This window comes from Oncorhynchus gorbuscha, unplaced genomic scaffold (assembly GCF_021184085.1).
Source record: "Oncorhynchus gorbuscha isolate QuinsamMale2020 ecotype Even-year unplaced genomic scaffold, OgorEven_v1.0 Un_scaffold_2531, whole genome shotgun sequence".
Classification (NCBI taxonomy): Eukaryota; Metazoa; Chordata; class Actinopteri; order Salmoniformes; family Salmonidae; genus Oncorhynchus; species Oncorhynchus gorbuscha.
Genome location: NW_025747018.1, coordinates 55,001 through 68,964, shown reverse-complemented (window position 1 = coordinate 68,964; position 13,964 = coordinate 55,001). Strand labels below are relative to the sequence as shown.

General features: G+C 47.1%; 1 protein-coding gene across 1 annotated transcript in view; it reads left to right on the top strand.

Moving 5' to 3' along the window:
• Window positions 1-253: 253 nt before the first annotated feature.
• LOC124026051 (dystrophin-like) overlaps window positions 254-13,964 on the top strand; it is a gene marked incomplete at both ends in the record, with an annotated part of 62,019 nt that continues 48,308 nt past the window's right edge. Inside the window, 1 exon segment of the mRNA XM_046339226.1 lies at window positions 254-372. Coding sequence (XP_046195182.1) covers window positions 254-372 — 119 coding nt within the window.

Below are 13,964 nucleotides of genomic sequence, written 5' to 3'. Positions count from 1 at the left end.
CAGGTCAGATGTTAGCTCTCAAATTCCTCAGTGGGTTTTCCTTATTTTATCTGGCTCAAGGCAAGATTGTAAATTTGTGTCTGACCTCAGAACAGGATTCAATAAGTAAAGCTCTAATCTGCCCAGTCATCATCCAATCAGCTCTTCTACTCCTTTACCTGTTGGCATTTAGTCTGGAACAGAGTGGTCTGATTGGCTAGAGGATGTTTAGAGGATGAATCTGATTGGCTCATTCTGTTCCTGCCCCCTGCAGGCCCGAGCTGTTTGATTGGAGCATTGTGGAGAAGCAGAAGAGTGCCATGGAGAGATTGGATCACGCCTTCAGCAAGGCTGAGCAAACCCTGGGCATAGACAGACTGCTGGACGCTGAGGGTAAGATCCCTGACCCCTAACGCAGACCCTAACCCTGACCCCTAACCCAGACCCTAAACCTGACCCCTAACCCAGACCCTAAACTAGACCCTAACCCAGACCCTAATCCTGACCCCTAACCCAGACCCTAAACCTGACCCCTAACGCAGACCCTGACCCCTAACCCAGACCCTAAACCTGACCCCTAACCCAGACCCTGACCCATAACCCAGACCCTAAACCTGACCCCTAACCCAGACCATAAACTAGACCCTAACCCAGACCCTAACCCCTAACCCAGGCCCTAACCCTGACCCCTAACTGAGACCCTGACCCCTAACTCAGACCCTAACCCTGGCCCCTAACCCTGACCCCTAACCCAGACCCCTGACCCTGACCCCTAACCCAGACCCCTAACCCTGACCCCTAACCCAGACCCTAAGACTGACCCCTAACCCAGACCCTAACCCTGGCCCCTAACCCAGACCCTAAGCCTGACCTCTAACCCTTCAGTAAGGCGGAGCGGCCCCTGGGCACAGACTGCTGGACGCTGAGAGGAAGAGACACCTGTATTGAGACCGTTTATAATAAAATGTCATCTGAAACCCCTCGGCATCACTTGGGCTCAAAAGTGAGGAATAGTTACAGTATTATCCTGTGCTGTTGTTTAAGCCAGTGAATCTCACCGTCGTCACGTCGGCGTGATTTAGGACTTCCAACCCCTTTTAAAACCTTTTACTGCAGTGGGCTAAATCAGGGCCAATCAGACTGTTTCTTGGTCGTCTAAAACAAATCTACTTTGTAACAACAGTATCCACCTCACACACATGGTTATGGGTTTAACAACAGTATCCACCTCACACACATGGTTATGGGTTTAACAACAGTATCCACCTCACACACATGGTTATGGGTTTAACAACAGTATCCACCTCACACATGGTTATGGGTTTAACAACAGTATCCACCTCACACACATGGTTATGGGTTTAACAACAGTATCCACCTCACACATGGTTATGGGTTTAACAACAGTATCCACCTCACACACATGGTTATGGGTTTAACAACAGTATCCACCTCACACACATGGTTATGGGTTTAACAACAGTATCCACCTCACACACATGGTTATGGGTTTAACAACAGTATCCACCTCGCACACATGGTTATGGGTTTAACAACAGTATCCACCTCACACACATGGTTATGGGTTTAACAACAGTATCCACCTCACACATGGTTATGGGTTTAACAACAGTATCTACCTCACACACATGGTTATGGGTTTAACAACAGTATCCACCTCACACACATGGTTATGGGTTTAACAACAGTATCCACCTCACACACATGGTTATGGGTTTAACAACAGTATCCACCTCACACACATGGTTATGGGTTTAACAACAGTATCCACCTCACACACATGGTTATGGGTTTAACAACAGTATCCACCTCACACACATGGTTATGGGTTTAACAACAGTATCTACCTCACACACATGGTTATGGGTTTAACAACAGTATCTACCTCACACACATGGTTATGGGTTTAACAACAGTATCTACCTCACACACATGGTTATGGGTTTAACAACAGTATCTACCTCACACACATGGTTATGGGTTTAACAACAGTATCCACCTCACACACATGGTTATGGGTTTAACAAAATAAGACACCTGTATCATGTCAGATATAGAGTTGAAATGTCTTCCATTTTGAGTTTTCATCCCAACATTACACTTCGTATACATCACAGAAGACTGAAATATAACTAAGCCGTTTGACATAGAAACCCATGATTCCACATCAGGGTGATTTGGTCATTTGACTACAGGAAAGGATACACTTCGTATGTTTGGCCTACAGAACATTGGATCATCTAACGGGGACTGAGTTAGAGCTGTGTTTGTGAGAGAAAAAAGTCTGTTGAGTCAGATTGGTTTGAGCTACAAACTATTTAAAGCGATCTCTGAAAAGATGAGGCTCTCAGGGACACGCCCGTGTGACATGTTTAGGTCTATGACCTCACAAGCTACAGAAGAGTCGCTTCATTCTTCCACATAGAAATCCCAGGACATAGTCTCTAATACTGTAAGGGGTTCTTCTACATAGATCATAGGAAACCCCAGGACATAGTGTCTATAATACTGTAAGGGGTTCTTCTACATAGATCATAGGAAACCCCAGGACATAGTGTCTCTAATACTGTAAGGGTTTCTTCTATATAGATCATAGGAAACCCCAGGACATAGAGTCTATAATATTGTAAGGGGTTCTTCTACATAGATCATAGGAAACCCCAGGACATAGTGTCTATAACACTGTAAGGGGCTCTTCTACATAGATCATAGGAAACCCCAGGACATAGTGTCTCTAATACTGTAAGGGGTTGTTCTACATAGATCATAGGAAACCCCAGGACATAGTGTCTATAATACTGTAAGGGGTTCTTCTACATAGATCATAGGAAACCCCAGGACATAGTGTCTATGATACTGTAAGGGGTTCTTCTACGTAGATCATAGGATCATAGTGTCTATAACACTGTAAGGGGCTCTTCTACATAGATCATAGGAAACCCCAGGACATAGTGTCTCTAATACTGTAAGGGGTTGTTCTACATAGATCATAGGAAACCCCAGGACATAGTGTCTATAATACTGTAAGAGGTTCTTCTACATAGATCATAGGAAACCCCAGGACATAGTGTCTATGATACTGTAAGGGGTTCTTCTACGTAGATCATAGGATCATAGTGTCTATAATACTGTAAGGGGTTCTTCTACGTAGATCATAGGATCATAGTGTCTATAATACTGTAAGGGGTTATTCTACATAGATCATAGGAAACCCCAGGACATAGTGTCTATAATACTGTAAGGGGTTCTTCTACGTAGATCATAGGATCATAGAGTCTATAACACTGTGAGGGGTTCTTCTACATAGATCATAGGATCATAGTGTCTATAACACTGTAAGGGGTTCTTCTACATAGATCCCAGGATCATAGAGTCTATAATACTGTAAGGGGTTCTTCTACATAGATCCCAGGATCATAGAGTCTATAACACTGTAAGGGGTTATTCTATATAGATCCCAGGATCATAGAGTCTATAACACTGTAAGGGTTTCTTCTACATAGATCATAGGATCATAGTGTCTATAATACTGTAAGGGTTTCTTCTACATAGATCATAGGAAATCCCAGGACAACTGGTTTTTGCTTTGGTGGACCTTATGTTTTGTATTGATATTTGTCAATGAAACGCATGAATACAACTGTTTATTTATTTATTTAGTTGACTCTTTGCAAACTGGAAACCACATATCCGAGGCTGCATTCATTGTAGCTGGGGATTTTAACAAGGCTAATCGTGAAAACAATACTCCCTAAATTGTATCAGCATATCGATTGCGCAACCAGGGCTGGTAAAACCCTGGATCATTGTTATTCTAATTTTCGCGACGCATATAAGGCCCTGCCCCGCCCTCCTTTCGGAAAAGCTGACCACGACTCCATTTTGTTGCTCCCTGCAGACAGAAACTAAAACAAGAAGCTCCCGCGCTGAGGTCTGTTCAACGCTGGTCCGACCAATCTGATTCCACACTCCAAGACTGCTTCCATCACGTGGACTGGGATATGTTCCGCATTGCTTCCAACAACAACATTGACGAATACGCTGATTCGGTGAGCGAGTTCATTAGAAAGTGCATTGACGATGTCGGTCCCATAGCAACGATTAAAACATTCCCAAACCAGAAACCGTGGATTGATGGCAGCATTTGCGTGAAACTGAAAGCGCGAACCACTGCTTCTAACCAGGGCAAGGTGACCGGAAACATGACCTAATACAAACAGTGCAGCTATTCCCTCCACAAGGCAATCAAACAAACTAAGCGTCAGTTTAGAGACAAAGTAGAGTCACAATTCAACGGCTCAGACACAAGAGGTATGTGGCAGGGTCTACAGTCAATCACAGATAACAAAAAGAAAACCTGCCCCGTCACGGACCAGGATGTCTTGCTCCCAGACAGACTAAATAATTTTTTTGCCCGCTTAGAGGACAATACAGTGCCACTGACATGGCCCGCAACCAAAACCTGCGGACTCTCCTTCACTGCAGCCGACGTGAGTAAAACATTTAAACGTGTTAACCCTCACAAGGCTGGAGGCCCAGACGGCATCCCCAGCCGCATCCTCAGAGCATGCGCAGACCAGCTGGCTGGTGTGTTTACGGACATATTTAATCAATCCTTATCCCAGTCTGCTGTTCCCACATGCTTCAAGAGGGCCACCATTGTCCCTGTTCCCAAGAAAGCTAAGATAACTGAGCTAAACGACTACCGCCCCGTAGCACTCACTTCCGTCATCATGAAATGCTTTGAGAGACTAGTCAAGGACCATATCACCTCCACCCTACCTGACACCCTAGACCCACTCCAATTTGGTTACCGCCCAAATAGGTCCACAGACGACCCAATCTCAACCACACTGCACACTGCCCTAACCCATTTGGACAAGAGGAATACCTATGTGTGAATGCTGTTCATCGACTACAGCTCAGCATTTAACACCATAGTACCCTCCAAACTCGTCATCTAGCTCGAGACCCTGGGTCTCGATCGCGCCCTGCGAAACTGAGTACTGGACTTCCTGACGGGCTGCCCCCAGGTGGTGAGGGTAGGTAACAACATCTCCACCCCGCTGATCCTCAACACTGGGGCCCCACAAGGGTGCGTTCTGAGCCCTCTCCTGTACTCCCTGTTCACCCACGACTGCGTGGCCACGTACGCCTCCAACTCAATCATCAAGTTTGCGGACGAAATAGTGTGTGAAATAGTTTTGTGTTCTACTTGTAGCCCTGGTTGTCCTGAAAATACAATGTTAAAACACTTCATTGTGAGAATAAATATAAGGGCTGGACGTGCAGATCAATGAAAGTCAGATCAATGAGAAGCTGATTTTTGCTGTGGCCTTGGGACTGGTAGGGTTAATAAACAGCACTGTGTTGGTGTGTAAACAGGCCTAAGCAGGACATGACTTAGCAGGGTGGTGTTGAGGCATGGTGTTAGGTCCATGGTGTTAGGTCCATGGTGTTAGGTCCATGGAGTTAGGTCCATGGTGTTAGGTCCATGGAGTTAGGTCCATGGTGTTGAGGCATGGTGTTAGGTCCATGGTGTTAGGTCCATGGTGTTAGGTCCATGGAGTTAGGTCCATGGTGTTGAGGCATGGTGTTAGGTCCATGGTGTTAGGTCCATGGTGTTAGGTCCATGGAGTTAGGTCCATGGTGTTAGGTCCATGGAGTTAGGTCCATGGTGTTGAGGCATGGTGTTAGGTCCATGGTGTTAGGTCCATGGTGTTAGGTCCATAGTGTTAGGTCCATGGTGTTAGGTCCATGGTGTTAGGTCCATGGTGTTGAGGCATGGTGTTGAGGCATGGTGATAGGTCCATGGTGTTGAGGCATGGTGTTGAGGCATGGTGTTAGGTCCATGGTGTTAGGTCCATGGAGTTAGGTCCATGGTGGTGTTGAGGCATGGTGTTAGGTCCATGGTGTTAGGTCCATGGTGTTGAGGCATGGTGTTAGGTCCATGGTGTTAGGTCCATGGTGTTAGGTCCATGGAGTAAGGTCCATGGTGTTAGGTCCATGGTGTTAGGTCCATGGTGTTGAGGCATGGTGTTGAGGCATGGTGTTAGGTCCATGGTGTTAGGTCCATGGTGTTAGGTCCATGGTGTTAGGTCCATGGTGTTGAGGCATGGTGTTAGGTCCATGGTGTTAGGTCCATGGTGTTGAGGCATGGTGTTAGGTCCATGGTGTTAGGTCCATGGTGTTAAGGCATGGTGTTAGGTCCATGGAGTTAGGTCCATGGTGGTGTTGAGGCATGGTGTTAAGTCCATGGTGTTGAGGCATGGTGTTAGGTCCATGGTGCTGTGGTCCATGGTACCACAGTATATTGTGCACTGTGGCGTAGTCCCATGGTCCAGTATGAATTAGTATTCAGTGGACAGATTGTCATCTGCCCCGTCCTAATCAATTATGACACTGGTGTCATGCTCTCATTGAGACGTTAAATAGTCCCAATCACAGAGTGCTAACTATACACCAATGGAATATGGTGGAGCAGAATGCTGATTGGCTACGGCCTAGTAGATTCTGGTCACCTTGGCGATGAAAAGAGATAATCTGGGAGATATGAATTGCATTAATAACTGCACTTATTGAGGATGTTATGATTGGTGATGTCATTGTTATGCCCTGCCCAGTCATGTTATGATTGGTGATTGTGATGTTATACCCAGTCATCATTTTACATTACATTTAAGTCATTTAGCAGACGCTCTTATCCAGAGCGACTTACAAATTGATGCATTCTCCTTATGACATCCAGTAGAACAGTCACTTTACAATAGTGCATCTAAATTTACATTTAAGTCATTTAGCAGACGCTAAATCTTAAAGAGTGGGGGGGGGTGGGAAGGATTACTTATCCTATCCTAGGTATTCCTTAAAGAGGTGGGGTTTCAGGTGTCTCCGGAAGGTGGTGATTGACTCCGCTGTCCTGGCGTCGTGAGGGAGTTTGTTCCACCATTGGGGGGGCCAGAGCAGCGAACAGTTTTGACTGGGCTGAGCGGGAACTGTACTTCCTCAGTGGTAGGGAGGCGAGCAGGTCAGAGGTGGATGAACGCAGTGCCCTTGTTTGGGTGTAGGGCCTGATCAGAGCCTGGAGGTACTGAGGTGCCGTTCCCCTCACAGCTCCGTAGGCAAGCACCATGGTCTTGTAGCGGATGCGAGCTTCAACTGGAAGCCAGTGGAGAGAGCGGAGGAGCGGGGTGACGTGAGAGAACTTGGGAAGGTTGAACACCAGACGGGCTGCGGCGTTCTGGATGAGTTGTAGGGGTTTAATGGCACAGGCAGGGAGCCCAGCCAACAACGAGTTGCAGTAATCCAGACGGGAGATGACAAGTGCCTGGATTAGGACCTGCGCCGCTTCCTGTGTGAGGCAGGGTCGTACTCTGCGGATGTTGTAGAGCATGAACCTACAGGAACGGGCCACCGCCTTGATGTTAGTTGAGAATGACAGGGTGTTGTCCAGGATCACGCCAAGGTTCTTAGCGCTCTGGGAGGAGGACACAATGGAGTTGTCAACCGTGATGGAGAGATCATGGAACGGGCAGTCCTTCCCCGGGAGGAAGAGCAGCTCCGTCTTGCCGAGGTTCAGCTTGAGGTGGTGATCCGTCATCCACACTGATATGTCTGCCAGACATGCAGAGATGCGATTCGCCACCTGGTCAGAAGGGGGAAAGGAGAAGATTAATTGTGTGTGGTTTGAGCAGAGGGCAGAGGGTTTGAGCAGAGGGAAGAGATGATAGGATGGAAGAGGAGAGAGTAGCGGGGAGAGAGAGCGAAGGTTGGGACGGCGCGATACCATCCAGTAGGGGCAGTGTGGGAGGTGTTGGATGAGAGCGAGAGGGAAAAGGATACAAGGTAGTGGTCGGAGACTTGGAGGGGAGTTGCAATGAGGTTAGTGGAAGAACAGCATCTAGTAAAGATGAGGTCGAGCGTATTTCCTGCCTTGTGAGTAGGGGGGGAAGGTGAGAGGGTGAGATCAAAAGAGGAGAGGAGTGGAAAGAAGGAGGCAGAGAGGAATGAGTCAAAGGTAGACGTGGGGAGGTTAAAGTCGCCCAGAACTGTGAGAGTTGAGCCGTCCTCAGGAAAGGAGCTTATCAAGGCATCAAGCTCATTGATGAACTCTCCGCAGAACCAGCGGTGCCGTGTTATGAACCAGCGGTGCCAGTCATGTTATGATTGGTGATTGTGATGTTATACCCAGTCATGTTATGATTGGTGATTGTGATGTTATACCTAGTCATGTTATGATTGGTGATTGTGATGTTTATAGTCCCAGTCATGTTATGATTGGTGATTGTGATGTTATACCTAGTCATGTTATGATTGGTGATTGTGATATCTGATGATTGGTGATTGTATGTTTCTGATGTTATGATATAACCACAGCTGTTTGAATAATAACAGGGGGGTACATTGCTACTAATTATATATATATATATATTTTTTTCACCTTTATTTAACCAGGTAGGCTAGTTGAGAACAAGTTCTCATTTGCAACTGCAACCTGGCCAAGATAAAGCATAGCAGTGTGAACAGACAACACAGAGTTACACATGGAGTAAACAATTAACAAGTCAATAACACAGTACAAAAAAAGGGGAGTCTATATACATTGTGTGCAAAAGGCATGAGGAGGTAGGCGAATAATTACAATTTTGCAGACTAACACTGGAGTGATAAATTATCAGATGGTCATGTACAGGTAGATATATTGGTGTGCAAAAGAGCAGAAAAGTAAATAAATAAAAACAGTATGGGGATGAGGTAGGTGAAAATGTGTAGGCTATTTACCAATAGACTATGTACAGCTGCAGCGATCGGTTAGCTGCTCAGATAGCAGATGTTTGAAGTTGGTGAGGGAGATAAAAGTCTCCAACTTCAGCGATTTTTGCAATTCGTTCCAGTCACAGGCAGCAGAGTACTGAAACGAAAGGCGGCCAAATGAGGTGTTGGCTTTAGGGATGATCAGTGAGATACACCTGCTGGAGCGCGTGCTACGGATGGGTGTTGCCATCGTGACCAGTGAACTGAGATAAGGCGGAGCTTTACCTAGCATGGACTTGTAGATGACCTGGAGTCAGTGGGTCTGGCGACGAATATGTAGCGAGGGCCAGCCGACTAGAGCATACAAGTCGCAGTGGTGGGTGGTATAAGGTGCTTTAGTGACAAAGCGGATGGCACTGTGATAAACTGCATCCAGTTTGCTGAGTAGAGTGTTGGAAGCAATTTTGTAGATGACATCGCCAAAGTCAAGGATCGGTAGGATAGTCATTTTTACTAGGGTAAGTTTGGCGGCGTGAGTGAAGGAGGCTTTGTTGCGGAATAGAAAGCTGACTCTTGCTTTGATTTTCGATTGGAGATGTTTGATATGAGTCTGGAAGGAGAGTTTACAGTCTAGCCAGACACCTAGGTACTTATAGATGTCCACATATTCAAGGTCGGAATCATCCAGGGTGGTGATGCTAGTCGGGCATGCGGGTGCAGGCAGCGATCGGTTGAAAAGCATGCATTTGGTTTTACTAGCGTTTAAGAGCAGTTGGAGGCCACGGAAGGAGTGTTGTATGGCATTGAAGCTCGTTTGGAGGTTAGATAGCACAGTGTCCAAGGACGGGCCGGAAGTATATAGAATGGTGTCGTCTGCGTAGAGGTGGATCAGCGAATCGCCCGCAGCAAGAGCAACATCATTGATATATACAGAGAAAAGAGTCGGCCCGAGAATTGAACCCTGTGGCACCCCCATAGAGACTGTCAGAAGACCGGACAGCATGCCCTCTGATTTGACACACTGAACTCTGTCTGCAAAGTAATTGGTGAACCAGGCAAGGCAGTCATCCGAAAATCCGAGGCTACTGAGTCTGCCGATAAGAATATGGTGATTGACAGAGTCGAAAGCCTTGGCAAGGTCGATGAAGACGGCTGCACAGTACTGTCTTTTATCGATGGCGGTTATGATATCGTTTAGTACCTTGAGTGTGGCTGAGGTGCACCCATGACCGGCTCGGAAACCAGATTGCACAGCGGAGAAGGTACGGTGGGATTCGAGATGGTCAGTGACCTGTTTGTTGACTTGACTTTCGAAGACCTTAGATAAGCAGGGCAGGATGGATATAGGTCTGTAACAGTTTGGGTCCAGGCAGCTTTCCAATCTTTGGGGATCTCAGACGATATGAAAGAGAGGTTGAACAGGCTGGTAATAGGGGTTGCGACAATGGCGGCGGATAGTTTCAGAAATAGCGGGTCCAGATTGTCAAGCCCAGCTGATTTGTACGGGTCCAGGTTTTGCAGCTCTTTCAGAACATCTGCTATCTGGATTTGGATAAAGGAGAACCTGGAGAGGCTTGGGCGAGGAGCTGCGGGGGGGGCGGAGCTGTTGGCCGAGGCTGGAGTAGCCAGGCGGAAGGCATGGCCAGCCGTTGAGAAATGCTTGTTGAAGTTTTCGATAATCATGGATTTATCGGTGGTGACCGTGTTACCTAGCCTCAGTGCAGTTGGCAGCTGGGAGGAGGTGCTGTTGTTCTCCATGGACTTCACAGTGTCCCAGAACTTTTTGGAGTTGGAGCTACAGGATGCAAACTTCTGCCTGAAGAAGCTGGCCTTAGCTTTCCTGACTGACTGTGTGTATTGGTTCCTGACTTCCCTGAACAGTTGCATATCGCGGGGACTATTCAATGTTATTGCAGTCCGCCACAGGATGTTTTTGTGCTGGTCGAGGGCAGAGGTCTGGAGTGAACCAAGGGCTGTATCTGTTCTTAGTTCTGCTTTTTCTGAACGGAGCATGCTTATCTAAAATGGTGAGGAAGTTACTTTTAAAGAATGACCAGGCATCCGCAACTGACGGGATGAGGTCAATGTCCTTCCAGGATACCCGGGCCAGGTCGATTAGAAAGGCCTGCTCACAGAAGTGTTTTAGGGAGCGTTTGACAGTGATGAGGGGTGGTCGTTTGACTGCGGCTCCGTAGCAGATACAGGCAATTAGGCAGTGATCGCTGAGATCCTGGTTGAAGACAGCGGAGGTGTATTTGGAGGGCCAGTTGGTCAGGATGACGTCTATGATAGTGCAGTAACATGCTAGCTGTTCCCATAGACTTCCAGTCGTTGAACCAAGGAAGATCCATTTCAAAGAGGTGGAAATATAAATATATACAGATTTAAAATTACGTCATGTTTTGCAGCAGTGACAACAATTTAGTATGGGAGGGCCACCGCTGCTAGATGAATATAGGGGAAACACTGGCTTCTTATTTCTAGTTGATATAACTGTTGTGGTTGAGTGATGCGTCATCCTATATCATCCCACTATAGGAGTGGGAGTTGTACCTCCCTCTTATTTCTAGTTGATATAACTGTTGTGGTTGAGTGATGCGTCATCCTATATCATCCCACTATAGGAGTGGGAGTTGTACCTCCCTCTTATTTCTAGGAATCTAGGTGATATATTTGTCCCATGTGGTCATGTGATATACAGTATGTTGCTTCTGTTAGCTGTGTGAAATATATCAGTCCTCCTCCTCCTGCGTGGCTATTTGATATAGCCCACCCTAGTGGCTTGGTGATATATATTGCCTGGTGGCTCCCAGTGTGTGTGTGTGTGTGTGTGTGTGTGTGTGTGTGTGTGTGTGTGTGTGTGTGTGTGTGTGTGTGTGTGTGTGTGTGTGTGTGTGTGTGTGTGTGTGTGTGTGTGTGTGTGTGTGTGATTCATGTATATTGCTCTGGTGGCAGTGTGTGTGATATGTGATGCTCTCAATGTGATCTGTCTCTGTCAGTTATTATCAGAGAGACAGATCTGTAGGGTTACAGTCAGGGACGCACACTGCCCTCACTACATCCTCGTTTACCCTCAGCGAGAGAAAGAGAGACAGAGAGGGAAGGAGAAAGTGACAGGGGAAGAGAGAGAGAGAGAGAGAGAGAGAGAGAGAGAGAGAGAGAGGGGGGGGTGAGTGTAGGGACACAGAGAGAAAGAGTGAGGGTTGATGAGGCTGAGGGATGTTGTGGTGATGTCTGTCTGTCTGTCTACTGAACAGACTGAATCAGCACAGAGAGAGAGAGGGGGTGAGTGTAGGGGCACAGAGGGAGAGGGGGTGAGTGTAGGGCCACAGAGAGAGAGGGGGTGAGTGTAGGGGCACAGAGAGAAAGAGTGAGGGTTGATGAGGCTGAGGGATGTTGTGGTGATGTCTGTCTGTCTGTCTGTCTACTGAACAGACTGAATCAGCACAGAGCCAGTTGGAGCTGCAGCTGAGGCCTTCATTAACATGGCTAGCTACATCACACTCCGATGGGAGACTATAAAGACAATGTGCATCCTAAATAGGGCCCTGGTCTAAAGTAGTGCACTATATAGGGAATAGGGCCCTGGTCTAAAGTAGTGCACTATATAGGGAATAGGGTCCTGGTCTAAAGTAGTGCACTATATAGGTAATAGGGTATTAGTTGGGTTATGTCCTAAATGGCACCCTATTCCCTATATACTGCACTACTTTTGACCACGACCCACATATTGACTCACTCAGAAGTAGTTCACTATATTTGGAGTAAAGTATAATTTCAGACGTACCCCTTGTGTGATTCTACCTCAGCATCAACTAAACTGCACTCTCTCTCCTTCTACCAACCACTTATCTTCCCTCTGGGCTCAACACACCACCCTGCCATCCATCAGTTTCTATGGTTCCCATTATTCTGGTCTCCAGTTACCTCTGTGTGATGGATTAGGTGAGGGGAGGGGGTTGAGTCTTTTCAAAGTACCACTGAAGCCTTTAATTCGGGTGTTTTCAGATAGTGTGGGTGGACTATTTTTTGGCAAAGCGCTCCAGGCGTCTCAAGTGGAAAATAGTTCAACTTTTGTGCAGTAACAGTGCTGGGAAAACGGCGGTGTGATCGATGACTCTGGCATCAATTACTCTGCTCTTTATTAACTGCTGTGCCATCCATTACAGTGGCTGGTGGATACGGTCTTAATGAAGGCAGATGTGGCTGTAGTCTAGCAGCATGTCAGACAGCTAAAACTCCACGCACAGCTCTGTATAGATGACGCGTTGTTTTCTATCGCAATGATGTGTCCCTCTGAACATCATCATGACTACAGAGGAAGAGAGGATGAGAGGGAAATAGAGAGAGGGAGAAGGAGAGGTAGAGAGAGGGAGAAGGAGAGGTAGAGAGAGGGAGAAGGAGAGGTAGAGAGAGGGAGAAGGAGAGGTAGAGAGAGGGAGAAGGAGAGGTAGAGAGAGGGAGAAGGAGAGGTAGAGAGAGGGAGAAGGAGAGGTAGAGAGAGGGAGAAGGAGAGGTAGAGAGAGGGAGAAGGAGAGGTAGAGAGAGGGAGAAGGAGAGAGAGGCGGAGGTAGAGAGGTAGAGGTAGAGAGGAGAGGAGAGGTATTGTAGAGAAGGAGAGAGAGGAGGAGGTAGAGAGGTAGAGGTAGAGAGGAGAGGAGAGGTATTGTAGAGAAGGAGAGAGAGGAGGAGGTAGAGAGGTAGAGGTAGAGAGGAGAGGAGAGGTATTGTAGAGAAGGAGAGAGAGGCGGAGGTAGAGAGGTAGAGGTAGAGAGGAGAGGAGAGGTATTGTAGAGAAGGAGAGAGAGGAGGAGGTAGAGAGGTAGAGGTAGAGAGGAGAGGAGAGGTACTGTAGAGAAGGAGACAGAGGAGGAGGTAGAGAGGTAGAGGTAGAGAGGAGAGGTATTGTAGAGAAGGAGAGAGAGGTAGAGAGGAGGGGTATTGTAGAGAAGGAGAGAGAGGAGGAGGTAGAGAGGTAGAGGTGGAGAGGAGAGGTATTGTAGAGAAGGAGAGAGAGGAGGAGGTAGAGAGGTAGAGGTAGAGAGGAGAGGTATTGTAGAGAAGGAGGTAGAGGTAGATAGGAGAGGTATTGTAGAGAAGGAGAGAGAGGTCCATGTCTGTGATGAGAGAGAGAACGATGGAAACAGAGAAAGCAGTGCCATGTCTGGGATGATTGTGTCGATGTGATTGAGTCTCATCAGCAGTAATGA